The following is a 26628-nucleotide window of genomic DNA, read 5'->3' as shown; positions in this document are numbered from 1 at the left end:
GGAAGAGTTTAAAGGCTTGAGAAATAAATAAGGAGCTGAAGCTTGGTAGCCTGCACGAGTAGGTAAACTCCCTATCAATGAATCGGGTGACGAAGCGGGGCAAGGGAGAAATTTCCAGGGGAAGTAGGGTCAAGGAATGCTTTTTATTAGGAATGGGGAAACCTTATTCTGTAGGTGAGAAGTCAGTGGGAAGGAGAGAATTTATAATATCGAGCAGAGGTCAATACTAGATGGGACAATATCTGAAAAGTAGATGGAAAAGACTGAAGATGAAAGCTTGGGTGGAGAGGTTATCCTTGGAAAAAAAAGAACTATCAATTCATCTAAGACAAGAGGGAAAAATAAAAGTGAGATAAGTAGAATTGAAGAGAGGGAACTGAGGGAATTTCTTTTTGTTTCATTAGCGAAATATTGAACAAAGTCACTGAGAATGAGTCAGTTTACACTGGGAAAGTTTTTTCTATGGTTCCCCTGGAAGGAGGTCCTGGGTCAGTCTTGTTTGGGAAGGAGACCCAGATCTTGATGAACTTACATTCATAAAGGACGCAAAATACCGCCTATTTCCGCTACTGGGAGTGTTGGCTGAACTCAATGTCTATGCACATTTGATTGTGGGTGCTTCGTAGCCAAACTTCGTGGCTGCCTAGTAGGGTGCCATGTGGGAAATGCAGTAGGCAAACCCCTTCGTCTTCAGTCTCCCACCCTGCTGAGGGTTCAGCCTGGCAGCTGTGGCAGGAAATGCTGGCCCGTACAAGGATGCCCACCCTGGGTCCCAGAGATGCAGTGAGCTTCCATGCCTGGCCTCCTCCTAGCCGTTACCCTTGGAGAGGTTCACAGAACCCACCTAACTGCAATGCAGTTCCGGACTTCCCAGTTGATGAAATGGCCCTTTATTTTGTCTGTGTCAGTGGTTTAATGAGTTAATGTTGTGATCAAGCCCTCACTTGGGTGCAGGGACTCAGGTTAAGGAGAAGATGGGATTTCAGGGGAGATGGAAAACCTGAGGTTCTGGTTTTCAGTAACTCTGACATTCTTGTGTTTACTGGTGGAATCTATGCTCAGATGACTGCGGCCTTAAGCTTTATATTAACTCAGAGCTGTGATTGCCCTCCTGCTGGGAACTGCCCTGGCTTAATAATTAGCACGTCCACCTTGGCTTCAGAATTTGGTTCTGCTGAAGCCACAGCCACCATGGACGGTGTCTGATCTCCAGTTCTCACTGGAGGTTTTCAGAGTCACAGGAGCCTAGGGAATAATGATAATAAAACCCACCCGTGCGGTCACTCATCTACCCCTTGAGTTGCTGGGGCACAGTTCTGATGGGGACACAAAGATCCTTAGCTCTCATGGAGCTGGCATTCCACTGGGGAGGCCAGTGGATAAACAGACAAATAAGTCAGTAAGACAACTCTCCGATGGCAGCAGTGCTCTGCGTGAAAGTTTAAACAGTGTCTTGTGATAGAAGTGTCCCTTCTGTCCAGTGTCCCTTTCAGTTAAATGGTCGGAAAGTGGGCATTTGGGGACAGGTAGTCAGGACTCTGTCAGGGCTGCTGTCAGGGCTCTAAGGTGGCACTGAGCTTGGGATGTGTGAGGAGAGAAGGAAGGGCAGTGGGGTAGAGTAGAGGGGGTGGAGGAGGGGTCAGTGATGCGATCAGAGGGCGAGCAGGATCAGATCCCATGAGCAATGATAAAATGAGTTTGGCTTTCATCCTAAACTCAGATTTGAAGTAGGGAAGAGATAGTAAATTTCCTACTTTACTTTTTATTAAAGATGACCCTGGCTGGCCGACCGTGTTCCAGAAGGGGTGGAGGCATGGGAGTGAGGGGTAGGGAAAGAATGGAAGCTCAGTTGGGAGACCATTGCCCAGGTGAGGATGGAGGATGGCGGCAACGGGGTGAGAAGAAGTGGGGATGCAGACAGATCTGAGAAATGTTTGGAGGTTGGAGTCAATAGGCTATATTGATGGGTCTGGTGGCACTATGGAAAAGAACCATCAAGTAAAATGGGTGGATTGGGGGTCTGTGCCACTGAGTGAGTGGGAATGTCATTTCCCATGCTGGGGAAAATTGAGGCCCTGGGGAGGGGCAGGGGCAGGGTAAAAAGAGAGTTCTCTTCTGGCTGTGCAACATGTGAAAGACCACTAGACACTCAAGCTGAGATGTCAGGTAGGGATTTGGACAATGAGGATGATTTCACAAGCCAGATGACGGCTGAGCATCCTGCACATGAAACTGTGGGAGCCCCATCCCACATATACATTCCCCCCCATCCTCCAAGGATGCCCAGGGATGGGGTAGACTGAGGGTGTCTTGTTCTTCTCATAAAAACTTCCAAGTTCCTGCTTTCACTGGATGGGTGAGTTTATAGACCTGCCTCAGCATCTACATGGACCACAGCTCTCCTGAATCTTTATCCTTGATATGTGAAACGTGCCTTTCGTTCAGTGTTTTATTCTCAGAACATCACAGAGAGTGGCTTTTGCTATAGTTTTGATGTTACATGAGAAGGTTATATGGAAGCAACACAAATTACCAAATATGAAATCTTAGACATTTCTGTTCCTGAATGGCCCTCCAGCCACCAAGCCACTTCCATGATGCTAGGCCCCCCTTTTTTCCCTTTCAAGTTCTCCTCACTCACCTCCTCCCAGGGAAATCCAGGCACCACATTTCAACGTTCAGTGCAATTTAGTTCTTTCCTTACTCAGCGCTGAGGCTGCTTTTGCATTTACACAGACTAATTACTGTGCTCTGCTAAATAATGGGCCAACTACTTCGGGTCCAACTTCCAGTAGCAGGGAGAACTAGCAGGAGTCTAAAATGTTTTTGTTTTCTTTCACAGTCTCTGAGAGGCCAAGGAAGCAGTAAGATTTATTTCTCACTTATATGAAGTATGTCCCCCCCGCCCTTCTTAAAGGAGAGAGTGACTACAGTCGGATGAGATGTAAACATTGACTTCCTCTGTGTTAACCTAGTAGCAACCCAGCCATGACCATTTACCAAGAGCTCCTTTTGTTCCAGAGGTTCTGCTGGATGCTTTCTATAGGTGAGCTCATTTAATCTGACAACAATACCATACTATGGGTCCTCTTATTAGCCCATTTCACAGATGAGGAAGTTGAGGCTCCAAATGACAACACAGCTAGTGGCAGTGAAGCCTGGGTTTGAGTCAAACCCAACATCTTTTTTTTTTTATTATTGAAGTATAGTTGATTTACAATATTGTGCTAGTTTCAGGTGTACAGCAAAGTGATTCAGTTATACATATAATTATATATATTCTTTTCTTAAAATTCTTTTCCATTATAGTTTATTACAAGATATTGAATATAGTTCCCTGTGCCCTGTGCTATACAGTAAATCCTTGTGTTTATCTATTTTATATATTATAGTGTGCATCTGTTAATCCCATACTCCCACTCTATCCCCCCACACCCAACCTCTCAATGACACTACACAAGGAGGGTGCCGCCAGTATAAATGCTTTCTCTGTGGGACTGTGCTCATCATATGATGAAGATCTTGATGAGGAGGAGGAGGACAAGAGTGATAGTAAAGATAATTAACATTTAATGATGCTTGCCTAATTTAGGTACTTTTCTAAGTAGTTTGCACACACTAACACATTTATACTCAGAACAGTTCTATGAGGCGGGCACTATTATTATATCCAAATCTTGTATAGATAAAGACACTGAAGACCAGAGAAGCTAAGTAACTTTCCCAAGATCACAGAGCAAAATGACTGGTGTAGTCTGAATTTGATCCCAGGCGGTCTGGTTCTATTCGTCATGTTGACCATGGTTGGCTGGAGCCAAGTAGGTAGGATAAGGAGGTGTTAAAACCCTCCTCTCTGCCCCAGCAGTGGGAGATTTTTAGGCACAGCTGGAGGATTGAGGTGCAGTGATAAGAGCAAGGCTGGCTTTCCTGGGTAGCTCTCCTTTAAATGACCTCCTCTCCCCCCACTAAAAAACAGAGCGGCACGGTCTGTGAGCACTTGGAGTAACTTGCAGCATGCTATTCAGGCATTTTTATTGCTATTCTCGGAGGATGACGGAAATGGAGCATTTTCTTGCTGACTGCTGGGGAAGGTCACTTTTACATATACTTTCCCATTTATACGGGAAGCAATGTAGGCTCAGAGAGAAGAGATAGTTTCCCTGCACAGTCTTCCCTGATCCCTCAAGACCCAGTTAGATGTACCTTCCAGGTGGCGCAGGAGGCTTCTCCTTACCCCGCCCCCCCGTGGGGCTTATCACACCGTGTTGAACTTGCCCGTGACTCGTCTGTCTTGGCTCTAGACTAGTGGGCTCCTGTAGACCCAGGACAGTCTTTTGTTCTCCACTGTGTCCCCAGCACATAGGGAGACACACTGTAACTTTAATGCACATTTGTTAACTACATCACAGATTGAATTGACTGTGTGGCCCCAGGAGAGTCCAGGTGGCTAATCCAGTTTCCATCTCTGCCAAAATGACATTTTTTTGTTAAACTGGCTTCTTTTCTGTGCAGGACCACCACTACCATGCAGGGGGCTGGGGTGGGTCAATGGCTGTACTTGGCAGGTAGGTTTGGAGCAAGGGTTACTTACAGGCTCTGTGGCAGGTGGACATTTCTAGCTCTTTCCATGCTCTCCTTAGCCGGGACCCAGACACAGAGTCACTCACTGGCCAGCGTCCCATTCAGCTACTCCTACAGCTCCATAAGCCAAGGTAGAGGCTACTCCAAGTGACTTCCACCTACTGTGAGCTTATCATGGGTCGCCTGCTGCCCTCCAGCTTCCCTGTGCCTTGCCATGTCCCCAGGTCTCCTGACCCTCCTGACAGCAGATAACAAAAGGCCTCCATCAGCCAAGCAAAGTGCCCTTTTGGAAGGCATCTGGCCTGGAGCTATTGGAGTTGTCTCTAGCTGAAAGTGGCAGGCAGAGGCTTCTGAGGACAAATTCCTATTTCAGGTGGGATGGTGGAGTAGGCGTGTACTTAGAGAAGAGAGGACCTTTGAATCCATCCCTCTCTCTGTGTCCACGAGTGTCAGGGTGAGTGAGCATGTGTGAGACAGCCCAAACTGAGCAATCTGGGCTAAGAGAGTGGAAATGGATGTCTTAGCAGTCTTAGTACTCACTAGATGCCTGGTACTGTGCTAAGAGGTTTACAGACTGATATTATCTCATTTACTTACATCGAAGGTGGGTCACACTTATCAGAAGAGATATCATCTCAGAGAGGTTAAGATGCCCAGTGTCACACAGCTAGTCAGTAGCAGAGCTGGGTACGTCTAATGCCAACACTGGGGCCTTTAACCACCAAGGCATAAGAGGTGCTTCTCCATCCCCTGCCCTTTCCACTCCCACAAGACCAAGAACCTGCACCGTCTCAGGTTCATTCTCCCCACCACACTCCTGGGAAATCTATGGCCCCCAAAATTGCACATGAGCAGCGAAAAGATTTATATATATAAAAAATCAGGCCCCTGGAGATCATTGTAGCTGTCAGGGAACTTATGAATGCACTTACAGTTGATTTTATTTATTAATCCGTTTATTTTGAACATCCACGAAACTGAAACAGAACAGACAGCTCAACAGGTGAAGAGCATGACATAGCTTTTCACACATGTTAAATTCGCTGGGCGCTGCACAGCGGATTCTATTTATTAAACTCTGGTCTGCTACAAACTTTTTTGGGGGTTTCCTCATTTCAGTGAGACATTTATCAAGCGGTTTTGCTCTTTTGCAGATAACGTTTTTTTTTTTCCATGACTGGTCTTCCATCCAAATATTTAATTCCTTCCTGATTTTGTAACTTGGATTTCCTAAATCACTCTGCCTAAGTCATGACCTGGAGTAACTGGAGATTCACATAAGTTTGATCCAAAATCTCACAGATATGGAAAAGTTATAGAGGATGACATCCATGTGTAATTGACAAAAGACACATTTGCAGGAGAGGGCCATAGCTGCCTGGCCTTTCAGCTTCTGTACTTTTTGTGCTGAAAGTGAGAAAATGGGTAAGTTCCCAGAGAAGAGACTTACAGGGAAAGGGTAAAAGAGTTGGTGCGGGAAACATCTGATCTCAAATAATTCCTCTGCCTGCAATCAGTGGGGCCAGGAGGGGCTGTGCGGGGGGAGCCCTGCTCAACAGCTGGCCTCTCAGAGAGCTGGCAGGAGGGAACAGCAGCCCAGGCCTGTGGACCCTGCTTGCACTTTGTGCCATGGAGGTTCACTCCTGCCTGGGGAGCCTGCAGTGGAGATCTATTTCAGAGAAAAAGAAAGCACACACATGCACACACACACACACACACGCAAACATGCACACTGAAAAAGTCAGACAGGAGCAGAGCAGCTGCGCAGAGCAGTAAAAAGCAGGCCAGCAATGAAGGCTAATAACCCACAAGGAGAAGGGGCAGGTGGGCAAGGGGTTAGGAAGAGCTTTTTCTCAGAGAACGAGAAAGCAGTGGTAAGGATCAGGAGAGGGAGGTCGCAGTGCTCTCTGGTGAAGGCAGCCGCAGTAGACAGAGGGTGTATAAATGTTGCGACATTAAACGAAAATCTCCTATGAAAACTGAGAGGGGAGGGATCCCCCATCTTGATGGGAAGGGAGAGTTGGGGTCCACCTGCAGGAGATGGGAACATGGCGTCTTGTGGAGCTCTTGAGCGTGTCTTATGTGGATTCCTGAGGCTGATGCTTTTGGGGGCCACCCAAGGGCGTCCCGACTTAACGATGAGAGCTGCCCACTTGTCAGCAACACCGGTCTGGGGTCTGTGATATTCAGTGAGGTCTCTCCTCTCCAGATTTTCCACTGACATTAGTCCCAACAGTTACTTAGCCCCCAAATTCTGGGATCTTCCAAAGGATTGTTAAGAAAAAAATAATACTGACATTGTTCAAAGCCCAAACTTCTATCTGGCTCCATTTCCTTGGGCACTAGGAGAAATAGAAAGAATGAGCTTCTGATCCAAGGCACCCTACGAGGGTTTGCTAAAGCCTTTAGCCAGTGCCCGAGAGGCAGCAAACTTGGAACTTGGTGAACTTGATTAGACCTAGTCTGAGCTACCAAGTGTAGCACCCAGATTTCCACCAGTTCAAACTTTATCTTTTTTTTTTTTTTGGTTGCAGAATTATAGAGTAGGGGGAGGTTCAGGAGAGAGGCCAGGAAACCACCGGCCAGTGCATTTAACATCTGGTGTGGGGGGAACTCTTGGAAGTCAGCTCAGAGGATGTGGTGGGAAAACACCTGGCAGAGCGAGCGGGCTTCCACACGGGAGGCTGGGATTCGGGATCGCAGAGGCTGTGCGAAACGAATCTGCCGGCTGCACGGAGCTCAAGCTGCCCACGCCCAGGGCCTGCGTGGCCGGGACCCACAGGTTCCAGCCTCTGACCTTGAACCCTATCAGATACAGGGCTGAAGAGAGTGCGGACTAGAGCGGGAGGCTTAGAGAGGGAGGGGGCCCGTGACTGGAGGACGCCTTAGCTATGGGAGGGGGAGCTGGAAATGGGAGCATCCCCCTTGGAAGGGGCTCAATCACGAACCCTTCAGGACCCCCGATGACCTCCGCAGTCTGTGGAGGTGGGCTTCAGGGGCCTCCAACAGAGTCTGGAAGAACGGGGTGCAAACCCTGAGGCCAGGTGAAGGGAGGCCTGACTGGGTATAATGGGGTGGGCAGCGGTGAGCCTGCAGCAGAGAACACTTTGTGCAGATGGGGCTGAAAAGGAAACATGTCTGAGCCCAGCTGAGTTGGGCCATGTTATCACAGTTCTCAACTATCAGAACTAAGGTTAAAGATTACCCTGAGGGCACTGACACTATAGGCTAATGTGTATTGAGCACCTACTCTGCGCCCCTGCACTGTTCTAAGCATTTAACACTTCTTATCTCATTTAAAGATACCACACCTCCATGCAATAGGCACTTTTTTCTTTTTTACTCTCCATTTTACAGGTGAGGCAATCGAGGCTCAGAGAGATTAAGTCATCAGGGAGGATCATTGGAGGGTTGAGAAAGGGGTGGGTGAAAGGAAGGAACGTGTCTGTTCCTTTATGAACCTTTACAGCCGTGAGTTCATTCAACGGACTGCAAACACATCACTGTACACACACATAATTTCACTGACTCCTCATGACAATTCAATGAGATGGACACTTTTTTTTTTGAAAAGAAGAAATAAAACTTTATTTGAAAATAACATTAGCATGCATGTAGAATGTTCTAAGGAATTTCCAAAAAAAAAAGGAACTAGAACTAAGTGAATTTAGTAAGATTGTATGATACAAGATCAGAAAACCAAAATTAGCTGTATTTCTGTATACTAGCAAATAACAAGCCAGAAATAAAATTTTAGAAATTTCGTACACAATAGCACAGAATACTCAGAAATAAATTTAACACAAGCTTTGTAAGACTTCTACACTGAAAAACATACAACATTGTGAGATGGACACTTTCTTAATTTCACTCAGGAAAACATCGAGGCTTGAGACTGGTTTAGTAAATTGTCAAATGCTCCTTCCTAAGATGTGTCATTGAATGTGAATCTGTACCCAGTCCTGTCTCACTCCAGAGCCAAGCTCTTCTTCACTCCCCTTCCTCTAATACTGGTGTCCTTTCTTCCTTTTGTATTTGTTTTGTATATTTGGATATATTGTTGCTTCTGACTACACAGGTCTCCTAATGCCCATCTTCCAATGCCCATCCTCTTCCTGTCTGAAGGGGTTCAGTTTTCTGTTGGATCCACGGTCGCCGGTAATTGTCCGGGCCAGTGGCATGTTCCATGAATGGGTGATTGTGGTTCTGTGGTCCACCTTCCTCTGCTTTACCCTGGGGTTCTCATGGGTGTTTCTGCTTCCTGACCTCAAGACTGCCTGTGTGAAGGTGCAGGGCTGCATGGTGCCCTGCAGTCTATGTCTTGGCCCAGAGCTTCAGAGCTGGAAGGAGCAACCCTGAATATTGGGTAACCATGTTTGCTGTGGGAAACCATGACATCACCAGCTGCACTTGGGGGCGAGAGTTAGATGCCAGGGGTGGGAGGCTGAGGCAGCATCCCTGCACTGATGCTGGAGGAGAAGGGCCTCTGGGGAGGCTGAGATGCAGAATGAACCCCTTGTATGGGCATTTCGAGTGAGAGTTTGACACTATCAAGTTGGAAAGGGAACATCCAGAAGAGAGGGGGAGGAAGTGGGAAGCTGGGCAAGTTGTCGGAGGGACAGATTCCCAGTCGGAGCCTGAGCTTCGTCTTTCAGCACCTAACTTCTCAATTCCAGATGCTCTCCTTGGGGAGTTCTTTTGCTTTTTCCTCTTGGCTCGGGCCGTCCACGCTTAATGAGGGCCAGAGGGGTCCTCTCGCCATGGGAAGAGCTGACACGGCATGGAGACGAAGGAAGTGGGTAGGAAAGGATGGGCTTGCTTAGGGAGGCTGATGTCAGGGGCCCCGCGACGCCAGTAAATGTCTGAGCTCCAGGTGACTGAGCTCCGAGGGGCAGCACCTGGGGGCAGAAACACATCTGAACTTTAGCCTCACTCACTGAACTTCTTGTGTCAGGAAACGTGAGCTGGAAATCACCCCAGAACAGACAGTCCTCTGCTGATCCTCTCTCTTCACTGCTTCCAGAAACAGCAGGGTGTCTTGTTTATTTATTCATCTTGGTGGGAACACGGTGTCTTGCAGCCCTAGACCGCTACCTCTAGCCTAAGGGTGCACATGTGCCCTGGAGCAGAGACCTGGTGTTTGCAGAGCTTCGGCAGACGCAGACCTGCAGGGTCTCTTTGCTCAGAAGTCTGCAGTGCCAGAGACTGAGAGGTAGGATGTGGGTCTCAGAACTGTCTTGGTTCCATGTGATTCTGGTTCCTGGGGCCAGTCTTGGAGCCAGCACATAAATAAGTTTGCTCTTTGGAACTTTCTGGTTCCTTTCCCATTCTCACTCATCTTTCTTTTCTTTTTACTACTTCCTCGGCTTCCCTTCTTCCTCCCTCTTGGTAGTGTTTTTCTTGCTAAAGTCTCTAGCAGCGCCCTGGAGGTGTTTTTTGGTTCATTCATTCATTCATTCAATATTTAGTGAGTACCTACTGTGTATTGGGCCCTGTGCTGGACCCAATCTACAAAGTCAATAACACAGGATATTGCCCTTTTGATTTTAACATCTGCTAGCACCCTTCAGAGCCCCTTTGCAAAGCCATCAAACTGAAAATAACGTGGGGTGTGGCATTCAGTGAGAAGAGCCTTGGGATGGGATATGGGCTGGCCTGCAGAAACATCAGGGTCTTAGACAAACAATCCACCGTGGGGCAGCGACAGCAACAGACACTGCTGGTGTTCCTTCAACCAGGAATCCTTTTCCATGTCCTTGTTACCTCCATTTGGTTAGTAACTGGGGACTAATTTAAAAATCTATACCTCCAAGAGAAATTCTGCAGAGTTCTTCTGTTGGCTCTCTAGCCTTGGAAATGTCTTCTCTTGGAAAATCCTTGACATGAACCCAGGAGGTCCTCTTGTTTTCCTAGTCCGTAAATCAACCAGGGATTGCTTTGCAAGAGCAGTTATTGGAACAGTACAGCCATGCTCTGTTCTTCTGTCCAGGGGGAGAACTGGCTGGGTTGACTGCAGACCACAACAAAGGGTCGGTAGCTGGCTGGGAAGGCACATTTACCTGTCATGCTCTTATATGGTACAAAAGGGGAAGTTAGTTCCACTTGTCCTGCCACGCATGGGCATGATGCAAGACGCAGCCAGTTGGGCCAGGAGAAGGGGCTAGGGTAGGTCTGTGATGGCAGGCGGATATTCCCACCACTAGCAAAGGCAGGGGTCCTGCCCCCTCGGCAGTCACCTTCCCCCTCCAAGATTCAGAGCTGGCCTTCTATCTGCCTCCTGCCGCTTCAAAAACCCACAGTTGGAGCTCCGGGAATGTTATTCTTTTCCATTTAAAGACATTCCATTTCATGTGTAATTAAATGTGTGGTATTGCATTAATGTTTTCTTTTGAGCATTTTTGGCAGCCTGAGACCCTGGGTTCTGGCTAGTGCAAAGAAAACACACACTTCTCAGAGATCCTCCCTTCCTCTCCCTGTTCCCTCTTCCACCCTTTCCTGCCAAGAATCTCCCTCCTCCTTTGCACACAGTTGCTCTCAGGACTCACCTTGCAATGCGCGAGCCTCCGAGGCTGTGGAGACCCTCTGTTCTTCTACGGGGCATTGGGGTCTCGAATTTCTGCCTTCTGGCACCACCCTCATCTCCAGAAGGCATCCTCACTGCTCACCTGGACCTCAGGTGGTGACGACCAAGGGTGGCAGGAGTGGGTTCCATTGGAAGAAAATCTCTGTTCTTTTTTTTTTTCTGTTCATCTTTATTGGAGTATAATTGCTTTACAATGTTGTGTTAGTTTCTGCTGTACAATAAAGTGAATCAGCTCTATGTATACATATATCTCCATATCCCCTCCTTCTTGAGCCTCCCACCCACCCTCCCTATCCGACCCCTCTAGGTCATCACAAAGCATGAGCTGATCTCCCTGTGCTATGCGGCTGCTTCCCACTAGCCATCCATTTTACATTTGGTAGTGTATATATGTCAGTGCTACTCTTTCACTCCGTCCCAGCTTCCCCTCCCCTCCCCCCTCCCCCGTGTCCTCAAGTCCATTCTCTACGTCTGCATCTTTATTCCTGCCCTGCCACTAGGTTCGTCAGTACCGTTTTTTTTTTAGATTCTGTATATGTGCGTTAGCATACGGTATTTATTTTTCTCTTTCCGACTTACTTCACCATGTATGACAGACTCTAGGTCCACCCACCTCATTACAAATAACTCAATTTCGTTCCTTTTTATGGCTGAATATATAGATGTGAAATCAGCGCCTCTGTCTGGGGTACGAGTTACAGAGGTGAGGGGGCTGTGACAGAAGGATGAGCTCGGTGGCAACGCTCTGCTTATACCAGAGTTTAGAGTCTGGTGGGCCACTTCTAACAGCTGGGTGATCTTGGGCAATTACTTCATCACCTTGAACTTCAACTTCCTCATCTGTAGCGCTTGGGTAGCAATGCGCTGTGTTTAAGAGAGTTGTGAAGAAGAGGTGTTACTGAGCGCGGTGCCGGGCACAGGGTAAGTGCTCAGTCAATGGCAGTTATTTTTATTATTAATAAGGGCACAAAGGGATAACAGTGAGCTAAAAGACACAGTGCAGAGTGAGATAGAGTTGATGGGGGAAAGATCTGAGGGGTCTTAGCAAGAAGCCTAGGAACCAGTTAGGAGCTGGGTATTACAATGGGCCAGGGAAGAAGGTAAGCCAGGGTGGTTAGGAAAACCCATCAAGGCTCAGCTAAGAGAACTCATGGCCAGCCCCTGGGAGTGCTGGGAGGCCTGCTTCTGCATCCCCTAGGCGACAGCCTTCAGGGAAGGACAATCTCAGTGCTGCATGAATACTTGGCCTCCTAGGACAATAATTAGCCAAAGCACCGAGGTGGCCAATGAATTTCTCTTAAGGAATTTTGAGTGTGACTGAGGGAGCGTGCTGGCTTTGGGGGACTGACTTTCCTGTTGACATATAGCAGAGTCAGGATCACCATTATTTATAACTGCCAACCCTGGGAAATCTGTGTTTTCTCTGTTGATCAATAGCAATCTTTACTAGGTGGCTGTCTCTGCCTTTGGTGTCTTTATTCCACTGTCTGACAAACCTCCCGCAAACTATTCTGGACCTGAAGGAGGAGGAGGTTGGACATCGCGGTGGCAGGCTCAGAGGGGCTGCCAGTGACCCCCGGAGTCACTGTTGGCTCCCCACCACCCCCATGCAACCTCATGTCATTTTATTTCAGGAGAATATCACCCCCCTTCTCCAAGTTTCTTTCCAGGCCACTATTTTGTTCACAGGTAGATTGAGCTTTTAGTTAAAAGCAAAATCTTGCAGAAAGGAAGGAGACATACTGTTGTTAAATGTCCATTATGTTTCAGATATTTTCTATTATCTTTTACCTAAAATTTTTATATCAGTCCCCTTAACAACTCTGCCAAGTAGATATTGAAGGTTTCCATTCTACACATAAGGAACCAGAGCCTGAGGGAAGGTAAGGCACAGTTAGTGGCAGGGTCAGGATGAAAATACCTGTCTCTTTTCCCAAGGTCTCACTCTTTCAGCAACATCATGTTTTTCCCTGGGTTTTATGCTTCTTCTTCATCCCTGGTCTGCAGGGATGAGTAAGTAGTTTATGGCTGCCATACCCCCATTTTCCTAGAACACAGAGGTGAAGCTGACAGTGGTCACCCGTGTCTTGGGCCACATCTATGACCAGTGGGTCTCTGCAGGTCACACTAAGTATTGCAGAAAACCTCTACCTGCCAGGATGAGGCAGCCCAGGTGAGTAGATTAAGGACGAGGGTGTAACCACAGCCTGCCTACCGACTTCTCAGGGCCCCAAGGTCTTTTACACAGAGGTAGCTGGTGACCTCCTTGGATTAGTGATTCTGCCCTAAGTCAAGCTTTCTCCAGGCCTAGAGGACCTCCCCAAAGTGAATCCCACACAGATGGAATGAGTATCTTGGTCCTCAGTATAGAGAAAAATTTGTGGTGCAGTAGCCATTTCATAGAAATCCCCAGTCTGTGTTTGTCTGATGAATCGATTAGCTGTCCTATGGGAATAGGAAGCTGTACAGGTGGCTTCCTCTGGGGGAATCCAGTGGTGGCTCTCCCGAAAAAAGGAGTTAGGGAAGAGCCAGGCCAGAAGAGGTCAGGAACCCTTTCCATTTCCCAAGAACACTCCTTACTGTATACCAGCCCCTTGCTCTCTCCAGCAGCCCCCTCAGTGCCGGAGGCTGGGAGGTCTTCCCACGGCCTGTGCTGTGTATCCACCTCTCTCCTCCTCCCCTGCCCGTGTCCCGACGTCTGAGCCTTGTGACCCAGACTCTGCTGAGCTGGCCGGCCAGGCAGGAAAAGGAGATTGATGCCCTTGCCTCCTAGGAAAATCCATCACTTTGTGGCCTGTGGGTCAGATGGCTTCACCAGAGGCAGCTCTGAGCAGCACACAAAAAAGGCCCCAATAGACATACAGACGTCAGAAATGAAACCGGTTCATTCCCGCCACTCCCCAGGGGCCTGAACAGTCAGTGCCCTTTCCTCCCACACTCTTTCCCCACCCACACCCTCCTCCCCGGGGCCTCCTGGGTGGGTGGGGGGGGGGCTCTTACCCTTTCCCTTGGGAAGATGTTGCATCAGGGTCCAGGGATGGCCAGGGTTAGAGAAGTCAGGCAGGAGTAGAGGAAGGGGGAAGACAGAGGGCTGAGCTTCTGTGGACTGATGGTCTTGGTGGCCACAAAGTGGGGGAGAACAGAGGAGAGGCAGCCTCGGGTAACAGAAAGCACACAGGCTCAGGAGCCAGAAAAAAAAGAGAGAGTCCTTTGGCCACATTCTAGTTCCGCAAACTTTGGAAAGTTACCCGCCTCCCCCCACCCCCGCCTCCATTTTCTCATCTGCGAAAGGGGTACAATCACACATACCCCCCAGGGTTGGCGTGAGAATGGAATGTTGAACAAATAGTAGGATTGGGCACAGATTAATCCCCTTTACCCGTGTCTTCCTATTTAGGTTCAGGGAAAGAAGCTGCTCGAATGGTGCTTTGGAGTCTAGAGTCTTGTTGGTACACGGGGTTCTCCACATGGAAGTGACTTGCTTTATGCGTTTGGCCCTAATCCAGCCTCTCTGTGCTGAAGCCGAAGCTCCCAGGTTACCTTGTGGAGTTCTTATCCCTATGGCTGGGAGGAAGTTCTCTCCTGGGTGGGGGGGGGGGGATTTATGGTGGGATGGAGTCTGTTTTGATTTTCCCTTCCTTCTGCTGCCCCTTCTCAGATCTCACCACCCCATCCGTGGGCTTAGCTCCGGTATTGGTCTCAAAATACTTCTCCCTGCAGACAAATTGAGTGAGCCGCAGCGATTTCATTCGGAGCCACTGGGCGTTTCCACGTCTCTGAAGGAGATCCATTTGCAGACTGGGGGCAGACACTTTGGTCCGTAGCTGGTTCTGCTTTGTGCTTGCAGAGAGCAGACGAGCGTCCAGCATCGTGGCCACCTGCCCCCTGCCACATTCAAGGACCGCAGCTGTCAAAGCTCTGACCTCCTGAAGCTGGGGTTTGGCAGCTGCGCCCAGGCTCTTAACTCCTGGGATGTGGAGGGAGGGTCGAGGAAAGGCCCCCTGTATGCGGCTGCCACGTGACTTTTCTGAACCTTTCAAGGCTTGTGATTCTTGCTGCCGAGGGAGGGAGAGGAGATGGAGGGTTCTGAGACGTGACCCAGGCACAGCAGCTGGCAAACGGAGCCCCACTCTCCTTAGAGGTCCTCCCTGCTCATTCTGGACTCACGGCGGCTGAGAGTCAGAAGCTCTGGGCAGGGGGTGGGGAGCTGGTGACGTCACCCAGCCCGGAGTTGGACTTAGGGACCCAGGAACACATATAGCTCTGTAGCTCTGCCTTTGTAGAGGTGTGTCCAGAATGTAAGAAATCAAGAGAGGCGTGATCTCCATCGTGAGGACGAGGGATTGAGGCTCTGAGAGGGGGCTTGACTCCACCTAGGCCACACGGGTAAGTCCGGGATTGCAGGCCTCCTCCTGGTCTTTGAGTGGTGATGCATGTCTCACGTACCTGTGGCTGTGGCACTTGTTGAGGCCAAGCTGTTAAAGTGAACATCGGTCATCGGCTGGCTAATTCCTCGCCCCACTCATGTCAGCCTGTTCCAGTGGTTCTTAAAGAGGGGTGCCAGACCAGCAGTATCAACATCACCTGGGAACTTGTTAGAAAAGGCAAATTCATAGGGCTCAACCTGGACCTCCTGAACAGAAAGCTCTGGGAGAAGGCCCCAGTGATCAGTTTTCATAAGCCCTCTAGGTGATTTTGATTTTTGTCCTATCGCAATGTCGTGGGAGGCTGGGGTTGGGGAGGGGTCAGGGGCCAAAGAGAACTCTTCCTCAAGTGGCCTGGCTATTCTGGTCTGTCCTGATGCTCTGGATTCGAGCCCCATCTCAACCCAGTTGGCGATTCCCGACTTGGCCCTCATTTTCCCCTCTTGTAAAATAATATCAATAATGGTGAAAACACACACCATTTCAGACGACTTGAAGGTTTACCAACTTTTACATAGAATAGCTCTTGTAGCAGGTAAGTAGAACTTGTATTATCCTCCCACACCCATTTTACAGATAAGGAAGCTGAGACTCCAGATGTTTTGTGAGGTGGGCCAGCCCATAGTGGGGGAGGAGCCAGGTCCTGAGCCAGGTGCCCTTGACTTTCTATCCCTGACTGAACCCAGCGGGCTCAGAGGCGCGGGCATGGCCCTATAAATCTGCCATCCCATCTCCACTGAGGCTGCATCAGAATGCTCATCTCGCAGGAACCCATCAGTAGTCACCTGGGAATGACTGTGCAGTGATGAGCAGGTGGCCTCCCTGGAGAGGTCCTGACATCCCATTTTCTCTCGGTGCGAGACCCTTAGCCTCCCCTTCAAGGCCAACAAATACCATTCCTCAGAGGGCTAGGGCAGAGCAGCAGAGGGTGTGAAAAGGGAACCGATTTCTAATTCCCTTGTAAAGATGGGGGCGAAGCCCTGCAGCAAGTGGCAGCTCCCTGGCAGCCCCGTGGCCTGGGAGCCTGCAGGTCTGTCTTGCTGGGAAGAGAGAATAATGGTCTGTAAATGCTTCCGCCCACAGATCCTGGCCGGCAGGTCATCTGGGACATGGCAGGCCTACCAATAATTCTGATAGAAAAAAAACAAGATTTGTGTAGTCTATTATGAGAAGAATCCCCTGGCCAACCAAAACACTAACCACGGCCCTGCAGTCACACCCCTCTGTCCCTGTAATGTGTTCTCTTGCTCTTGGGGACAGTCTGCCATGGTCCTCTGTCCTCAGCTTTTATTTTTTTGACAAGGTCATTTGAGACAACCCTCTTTCCTGGCTCTGCGATGCTCTTCATAATGTGAATACAGGTATTTAATGGGCTTCTGCCTGTTGAACGATTAATGGAAAGGTCGGTGAGTAATCTCCGGCTCACTCCCCTCCTCACCAGCCCACTTCTTGTACAATTCCTTCGAAGCATTCTTTCCGAATAGGTGGGAGGGTTGAGGTCACATCTTTGCTTTCTCCTGGCAGGCAGACTTTAATTAGGTTGCTAAATTAGCCAAGGCCGCGGTAGCCCTTCTCTTTGCACAGAGCCTGGTTCTGGGGAGGTCTCTGGACTTGATTTTGTGATTTCGTTGTTTTTTATCTCTCACAGGAGAGGGACTTGTCAAGTAGAGGCTTCCCCCAGATAACTGTAACTCCCACTTAGTGGTCTCTATCACGAACCAGACACTGTGCTAGGAGCACTGTAGTCGTTATGTTATAACAAGAGCCAGTGTGGTGTGTCCGTGTGTGTGTGTGTGTGTGTGTGTGTGTGTGTGTGTGCACATGTGTGTCGGGGGGGAAGGCACTGGGCCAAACTCTCATATGAATTATCTCATTTAATCTTCCCAAGAATTCAGAGAGTAAGGTATTGGTGTTAATTCCATTTTACAGATGAGGAAACTGAGGCTCTGGGATGAAATAACTTCCCGAAGCTCAAAAACTAGCAGGGAGAGGGAACCAGGGTTCAAACTCGATTCTTGACTACTCAGTGCAGTCCATGGACCCACAGCCCACAGACATCCCCTGAGAGTTTATTAGCGATGCAGATTCTCAGAGCCACTTGAATCAGGACGTGCACGATGCCCAGGGGATTCCCATGCACAGTAATTGTTGAGACTGCTGTATACTCTCTCCAGCAACTATAGCTGATTATGCCGGAATCCTGGGTGTTAACGATTACTGACTCTGGTTTAGAGAGGTGTGGGGCTAGTCGGGGACAGAGCTGAGATTTCATTCTGGGTGGGACTCTCAAACCACCACGCGATGCCAGTTTTCACGCCCAAGGTAAGGTGCTAGAACTTGCCTGTCCCTGCCGTGGACTCAAAAGCAGAACTCCCTGCTCTAGACCCCTGTGCTCCCCTGTCCGCCTGCGCCTCCAAGGAGGACAAGTGCCTGGGACTGACTTGGCTGCTGTCCTCTGTCCCCTCCTGCAGATGTGCAGCACATTAAAAGGAGAGACATCGTGTTGAAGCGAGAACTGGGCGAGGGAGCCTTTGGAAAGGTCTTCCTGGCCGAGTGCTACAACCTCAGCCCCACCAAGGACAAGATGCTCGTGGCCGTGAAGGTAATTCTCAGAGGCATGTGGGCCCCAGGAAGGAAGAGGAGTGGCTGGGGTCAGGTGGGAGGGAAAGAGAGACTCACTCCATTCTGGAAGATGGTATCAACCAATGTTATCAGATGCAATCAAGATGGTATAAACTAACGTAATCAGATGCCCTTGCTCCAAGGTCAATGAAGTTTCCTTAGGACCCAAATCAATTTCCTTTGGCTTCGAAGGTCAAGAGCTGTAGCACATAAGGGGGATGTGCCCGCGGTGCAGCCGGAGGGACAAGTTATGCCTTTGATGGGCCCTGGTTTTATTCTGGAGGCCCTGGGCTCACCGCTGTCCCCAGCTGGCCCTCCTCCCACCTCAATGACTTTGCAGGATGTGCTGCCCGTGCCCAGAAAGTCATTTGACCATTTCACGGGAGTACAATTGCATGAGGGGCGGGTAGCTCACAGAGGCCCTGGGAGCCACTGCTCAAGTCAGCAGACGTCCCTGGGACTAGGAGATGGGCTGGGGGGTCAGGTACTGAGCACAGGGAGGACAGCGAGTGAGGCTGGAGGACATTCTTAGGTAGCCCGTGGGATCCAGGTTCAGCCCCCAAGGGGCAGCGTGCCTGAGGGTTCCTGCCTTCTGGTAGCTGCTTAGATGCGTCCGTTAACCACAGGGCTTTGGTATTGCTGAGCCAGCCCTGCAGATTTGCAGTTGGAGCCGAATTGCTTGGGGCAGGAGAAAAGGAACTTTGCTACTACCAGTTACCCTCCTCCAGCAGGGAGCAGCTTCTCTCAGTCAGTGTTAGACACGTCTTTGAACACGACTGGCACAGACAAGAGTCAAGTAGCCTCGCTGAGGCACCCACAGGTCTGGGGTGTGGAGTGGCCTCTGTGGGAGTGGGTGCAGGGAGCAGGCCTCTGAGGCCAGCGTGAATTCTGCGCGATGTTCTGGGCTGGGAGCAGGAGATACCCCGTTCCCCACGAGGACTCTCACCTGGGCCTCAAAAGTCCATCCTTAGCACTGAGGGCTCATGACCGAGCCACCTCTTGATGGCAGTTGCATATTTCTGAGACTTTGGGGTATCTGTATTCACAGTTTGTTGTGTCTGCAGAGGGTAAGTGCCCTCCATGGATGCAGGCATTGCTGTGCAGGCTACAGGCATAGGGTAGGAATCAGAGAGCTGGGTGGGTGCCTGGCCATCACTGATTAGCTCTGTGACCCTGTGCAAGATGCTTAACCTCTCTGAGCCTCAGTTTCCTTCTCTGTATAATAGGAGATATAATATCTCCTCTTTAAAATTTTGGTGATTAAATTACATAACATATGAAAAATGTTTAGTACACTGCTTGGGACACAGTAAATGCTTAGTAAAGACTCATTGCTATTTGTTTTTATCAACATCATTATTCTTGATGTTGATATTATCCAATGTGCTTAGACACACGACATGTGACCTGCTGAGCTTGCATTGACCGTCTAGAACAGGGGTTGCCAAACTTCTTCTATATGAGGCCAGATAGTAAAAATTTTAGGTTTTGAGGACCATACACTCTTCCTTACAGCTACTCAACCCTACCCATGTAGTGGGAAAGCAGCCTAAACCATACATAAATGAATGGCGGTGGTGGCTGTCTTCTAATACTTTTTCTTTTTTTTTTCGGAAGTGGGCATTGTCTGTTGACCTCTGCTCTAGAAAATAAATAAGGAACTAGCGTATTGCCCCATAAAAGGCTAATGCTTATTATTGCTGGATATGCTGTGAGTAAACTTGCTCAGTGTGTCTCCATAGACATGGGATGGTCAGATGAGTGAGGGTATCTTTAAACAGTTTGGACCAGGGATGTGGAAAGCTTTCTAATTTTGTCCCTAAACTTAGAATCTACCCTGCCCTAAAAATTTTAATTTATAGGATGACACTAATCGACTGCGTGTTCCAGCATCCATCTGGGGACTGGTGGATGAACTGAATATTTTTGTGCTTTGAGCAGAAAATGAAATGATGGCCTAAACCCTGGGAAACGTTTCCCGCTGAGTGGTCTGACGTTAAGGGGCAGTACCCAGATTGGGTAATGCAGAAAATGTGTTTCTGTTGTCACCCCTTTAAAAGGGTTTCCTTTCCTCCTTTTTGGTCTGGGAACCTTGAGAAGATGAAAGTTCTGGGATTTTACACCATTTGCCTCCCAATGGATCCACCCAGCGACCAACCTCTGGAGGAGATGCTTGTCTTCTCTGGAGAACAGCCAAGAAATGGTGTTTCCTGCTTCTCATCCTCTTCAGATTGTATTCCTTTTTGCAGGCTTCTTCCTCTTGAGTTTTTTCTCAAGTTGACGCAGGGTAATTATGGACTTCCAGAGAACACATCCAAGTATAACCCCAAATTAAGTTTTCCCACAGTTGTGGTTTTTAAAGCAAGATTTTTTTGCCCAGCAGTTGCTATGGTGGAAACAAAGAGCCGAAATCCCAGCCTCTGTTCTGAAGACACTTGCAGTCTGTTGGGGAGACACGAGAATATCCATGAAACAAATGCAGAGCAGGACAAGACAGAGTGTAATTTGTATATATGTGTAGTGTAAGAGTGACATTAAAAGCATGTAATTCATGATATTTTTAAATAGGTGGTGCAACTTTTAAATAGTTATTTGACAAATAATACACTTGCTCAAGAGTCTCCTCTGACAGACAAATAGCTGATAAGACTATGAGAAAGGTGTCCAGCCTAATTAATCATCAGAAATATGCAAATTGAACCATAATGAGATACCACTGTATACCAAGCAGAATGGCTAAATAGCAATGACTAAACCAAGTGCTGACAAGGATATGGAGCAATTGCCACTTTCATACTCTGGTGGAAATATAAAGTGGTCTAATTGTTTTGAAAAACAGCTTGGTATTTTAGAACATTGGCATCTGTGTGACCCAGCACTTGCACTCTAGGTCTAGACCTGACAGCTATGTATCTATCTGTCTGTCTGTCTATCTATCTATCTATCTCTATCTATCTTTCCACGAAGAAATGTGTTTAAGAATGTTCATAAGCATTCTTTATAACAGCCAAAAGCTGCAAACAACCCCAGTGTCCATCAGTAGCAGCTTGGATAAATAAATGTGGTATATTCATTCAGTGAGAAACTTTTCAACAAGGAAAATGAATGAACTACAGCTGCAGGCAACAACTTGGAAAAACCTCAAAAACACAGTGTTGAATGAAAAAAGACAGATATAGAAATATACATATATTTTATATATATATAGCACTATATGTATGATTCCACTTATTTAAAATTCAAAAAATAAGTAAAACTAAGCTCTAGTGTTTATGGATGTGTGTATCTCTGCACATGTACTAAAATGAGTTTTAGTATATTAGTAAAATCTGACGCTAAACATCCGCTGAAATATCTCCGCCCCAATAAAAGAAAAGGAAAATGGAAAGCAGCAAAACCCCTAGACTGGAAATGATGATGTGAAGTGCCTCTGAAGGAGATGGCAGCTGTTGAGAAATTTGAATGTTCTTGCCATCTAGACTGCTTCTCCCCCATCCGACTAAACAGCCCCACTGAAACCCAGGGTTGGGAGTGGACATGAGACCTGATGTACATAAAGGGGAGACTAGAAAGGGCAATGTCTTCAGACTTTGGGGGAAAAAGAAGGATATGAGAAGGGAAAATTCCAGATCTCCTCTTTGCTCTATGGATACCACTGGAAGGGCCTGGACACAACCTCCCTGGCTTAGAGACTCCTTGGCAAGCCCTGTCTTCCTGCACCAGCAGTTGGCAGCGGTGAGGAGCATCCAGTCCATCCCATGCCACCGGCTGGTGACCCATTTTGAAGTTTCCCGGCTCCGAAGAGGTTGAGCATGGACTCCGCTGAGAGGTGCACGAGAGTCTCTGGGCTGATTTTCCTTCTCAAGATTCTTTTCCTGGCATCTCTGTCCCAATTGCATCGATCCCTGGGGACCTGGGCCACTTGCAGCTCTGGACCCCAGTTGCCACAATAGACCCCTTGCCAATTACATAGGAACTTCCGGTTTAACCCAAGAGCTGGAAAGCCCATCATAAAGGTAGAGAGAGAATGGGCAGGAGAAGGGGTGTGGAAAGACCAAAAGAGACAGCAGTTGCTTTGTGCCCCATCTCCCAAATGAGGAACTGAACTCCTATCTGCTCTGCAGAGTAGGGTGCCAGCCCTGGGAATGATGGCTGGGACTGCTCGAGAGCTGAGAATGGAAATATCCAACGGCTGCCGCTGGCAGCCGGACTGTGCGAGAGAATGATTTACAGAGATGGAGAGAGGCCATTCGGCTGGCCCCAAATTTGATCTACTTTTCCCTCTCATAAATCCAGTGTTCACATAAATCTCTATATTCTCATCCCACCCATGCTGGGTTCCTTTTTTTTTTTTTTTTCTTTCCTTTTTATTCTTCACGAAAATAAATAAATCACTGGCAGTCATCCTATACCCATGCCCCAGCCCATGAAGCTGAGGAGCTGGGTCACCGAGAGGCTCCCTCTCACCGTGAGTCTCTGCCTTCTTCCACCCACAGAAAGAAGGCTTTGCAGACATCTCTGTTCTGGTTGGATGTGGACACACGGCAGCCTATGCCTTTATTATCGGGTAGATTTTCTGAGAAGGCAGCCAGAGATGAAGCGGAAAGCACGTGAGATCAGAGCTGGTAAAAATCAGTAATGGACCAGTGGCCCTCCCACTTTCCTTCTGGCCTTGGCCTGCCCTCTAGGCCTGGTATCCTTGCTGGGCCCAGCCATTCTGCTGGCTGCCCACACTCCTCACCTCTCCTGACCCTCTCCTCTGCCCTCTCACATCTTTTAACTTCCTTGCCCACCATTCCCCTGAGGACCTGACCAGTGACTAATTCATCTGATAAATTAATTCAAGCAGGTATGCTGGACAGGAATGTATCCTTGGCTCCACACTCAAGCTATTACTTCTTTCATGATCTTTGGCAAATCGTTTCCCTGTTCTGGACCTCAGGTTTCTCACCTGTAAGATGGGAAAACTGTATTAGACAGCTTCCAACATTTTGGTCAAGAGTGGAATCATTTAATCCAACACTTTTTTGGTGAAACCTCCAAATTTTGACATGATATCTAGGGCCCTTTCAAAGCTATGAGTCCACCATCTCTAATGTATGCTAATGACTGATGGAGGTTTGATGGACCCCTTAGATACAATTTTTGCGCATTCACATTCCTGCAGCGCTGTAAGCCAAGGCAGCCCCGTGGATTTCAGCTAATGGGGATTGCAGTGGCAAGAGGAAGATCTCTGGCTAGGGAGGCTTCTCAAGAGTAGCATAATTTACAGGGGAGCTTAGTCTGCCTAAATAACCAGAAAAGGCCGGATACTTGGCAGAGGGAATGCAAACCAATCACGTCTAGATTTTCACTACCCTGAAAATGATGTGTAAACTTCACACCCATTCCTTCATTGCCTCGTGTCTTGTCTTTTGAGGTTACTAAACTGTGTCATTTGAAGCAAGTGGATGTTTGGCTCCATTTGCCTTCTGACCTCATGGGGAGGATGGGGAAGGCTGAAGACATATGTGAGCTCAACTATCCAGGCTGCTCCTCCTGTAGAAATGACCCTCCCCTTCACAGTTCATCATTCACCATGACCAACATGGCTGCGTTGGTCATTGCTGGGCTCTATTCAAGGTCCTGTTCAAGGACCCTTGCAGGTGGTCTGGTCTCACCCTCCCCTTCTGCTCTACAAAGTCCACCTTCACTGACACCCCTTTTAACCATTGCTCTTCCATTTATCTTCCTGGGTCCCAGGGCAAGTGGCTTGGTCTGGTGCTTCTCCCTCACACCGGGTCTCCCACTCCCACAGGGGCCAAGTTGTGACATTTCTGTGGCCACCAGATGCCCGCCATCCCATCCTACCCTGGGACTTTGTGATACTTTACCAGGTCCTCCTGGGTGGGTCCTAAGCCTTCGGCCCATTAACTGCTGTTCCCACAGCTGTAGTCCCAGTTACACCCCAATACTTCCTTCAGCCCCCTAAAGGAGGACACAGGTGCCTTCTAGAAGCCAAAGTGTTCATGTTTCTCTGCAAATATACACTTTTTCATAATCGAAAATCAAGAAATAGAAAGAGCAAGGAAACTTAATTACATTGTCAGCCTGATTTCAGATGGGCTGTGAGCATAGGCTAATTTACAAAGATAAAGCAATTGGGGCAGTGGTTCCCCCACTGTTTATTTTAGCTGTGAGACCATTCTTTGGGGAAATCTTTGGGGCACGGGCCTTTGTCAGGCCTTCCACCTTCCAGCTCTCTCCCTCCGCCATTCACACTGATCTCTGAGGAAGCCTAGGGCTCTGAGATGAGCAAAGTTTGAAATAACTGGCTGGCGGATGGGATGGGACGTGGGTGTCAGAAAGTTGGTTTCTGTTTCTACAAGGTTCAAAATGCTGAAGGAAGCAGGAGTCAGGTCTGGCTATTGTGCTTTAGCCTCATGGTCTTTAAAGGTCGATTAAGATCTTACTTGTTGGGAATCAGCGTTGTCTTTATTATGGGCACCAGCTTTCTTCCCAGGAGGGGAACAGACAAACCCCTGCCCTCTAGCTGCTAAAAACCAGTGTCCCGTGTTGTTTCCAGGCCCTGAAGGATCCCACCCTGGCGGCCAGGAAGGATTTCCAGAGGGAAGCTGAACTGCTCACCAACCTGCAGCACGAGCACATTGTCAAGTTCTACGGGGTGTGTGGCGATGGGGACCCCCTCATCATGGTCTTTGAGTACATGAAGCACGGAGATCTGAACAAGTTCCTCAGGTAAGCGAGGCTGGCCATCCCCGCCCCTAACCCCCACCGAACCCCTGGGGTTCTCTTGGGAGCCAGAAGCCCTGTCGCTCCTCTGAACACTTCAGTCTGGAGATTAGAAATGAAAACAACCTTTCATTCTTCTACATTACCTCCTGAGCAGTTGGATATAGGCCTTTGCCCCTGATTTCTAGGGGGGGGGAAGTTGAGGATGCTATGAAAAGTAACCTGTACTCTTCTTCCTGATTCTAAGGTAGACTAAGAACAAAGGCAGTGTCTGAAATGGGTCCAAGGAGGGAGATCAGAGGACCTGCCACTTCCAGCTTTAAGATTCTAGGGCCAGCCCTTCCCCTGATGCCGTGAATAGCTTTCTGACTCTGCGCCTTATGTTCTCACTAGCAAAGTGAGGCTAGCACCTTCCACACCTCCTGAAAACCTTTTTGTCAGAGACTTTTTGATGATGAATAAGAAGGTACAAGGTTACAAACTCACTGGGAGACAGAGATGGTTGAATCCAAGGGCAGATTTTCCCCCAGATAAATTTAGAACTGGGCTATCCAGTATAGTAACCATATATGGCTATTTAAATTTAAATTTACAATAAATACATTTAAATAAAATTTAAAAATTCCTCTGTCTCACTAGCCACACTTCAAGTACTCAATAGCCACATGTGGCTAGTGGCTACCATATTGGGCAGTGCGGTATAGAACATGTCCATTAATAGAAAGTCCTGTTGGCTAGCACTGTTCTAGAAGGATTGGATTTTTTGTAAGAAGGGTTTCCACAAGCCTGGAGCAAGATCATCTGGATTTTGAGGGGCTCCTGATGGAACTTTTAAGAGACTGAGACCCCAAGCAGAAGTTCTGGATGGAGTTACAGTGGGGTTTGGGGAGATGTGAAATGTAGAGAAGTTAGCATCTCACTGATAGAGCAGAGGTAGCACTTCTCTGCCTCTCATACCTGTTACCTCCAAGTAGTGCCCAGATTTGGAAGAAGCAGGCATGTGTGAGGGTCTGTGGAATCCAGGGTCCCAGGAAGCACATTGAACACTCGGGCCCTGGACGCTTTTAGGGTGTGGTTCCACTGCTGAGAATGAGATTTCCAGAGCTCAAATGTGGGTTATGGTAAACTCTAGCACACTCCCCAAAACTTGATGAGCATCTCCTTGAAGTGGGACATTCAATTGAGTACTGTGGGGTTTTGAGGAGGGAATGGAAAGCAGGGTTGGTAGCAGGTTTCCAAAATTGGCCCTAGAGGAATTGGAAAGTATCTGTAGGCTTTTCTAAACTTCCTGAACTTGGTTTCACAGTGAAATGTACTCCTTTCCTGAAGAATTGAGTCCTTAGCATAAGACAGACTTGGGTTCATATTCTGAATATGTCTTAGTGATGTAACCTGGAGCAAGTTACTAACCCTTCATTCTCTCTCCTGGAAAATGAGACTATTCATAACTGCTTCATGTGTTTGTTGTGATGAGTATTCAATGACTATATTTGTATAAGGCCTGGACAAGTTTCCCATGTAGCTAGGTGTTCAGTCAATGGTAGCTACCATTAAAAGTATTACAATTATTATTTATCAGAACTGTGAACCATGGTAGTTTCTAATACGGGCAGCATCCTTTCTCAGGACTCGGGATCTTCCTCTTCCTGTGCTTCCATTTCCCTGAGGTCAGAGGGACATGGTCCA

General features: G+C 48.2%; 1 protein-coding gene across 3 annotated transcripts in view; it reads left to right on the top strand.

The window, feature by feature from the left end:
• NTRK3 (neurotrophic receptor tyrosine kinase 3) overlaps positions 1 to 26628 on the top strand; it is a 391080-nt gene that overhangs the window by 300300 nt on the left and 64152 nt on the right. For all 3 annotated transcript variants that reach the window (XM_082450914.1, XM_082450913.1, XM_082450917.1), the window contains exons 13-14: positions 18060 to 18190; positions 24776 to 24948. In XM_082450914.1, coding sequence (XP_082307040.1) covers positions 18060 to 18190; positions 24776 to 24948 — 304 coding nt within the window. The remainder of the gene's footprint in view (positions 1 to 18059; positions 18191 to 24775; positions 24949 to 26628) is intronic.

This window comes from Balaenoptera physalus (assembly GCF_965194825.1).
Source record: "Balaenoptera physalus genome assembly, chromosome: 2".
Classification (NCBI taxonomy): Eukaryota; Metazoa; Chordata; class Mammalia; order Artiodactyla; family Balaenopteridae; genus Balaenoptera; species Balaenoptera physalus.
This window is presented reverse-complemented; position numbering and strand designations above follow the sequence as displayed.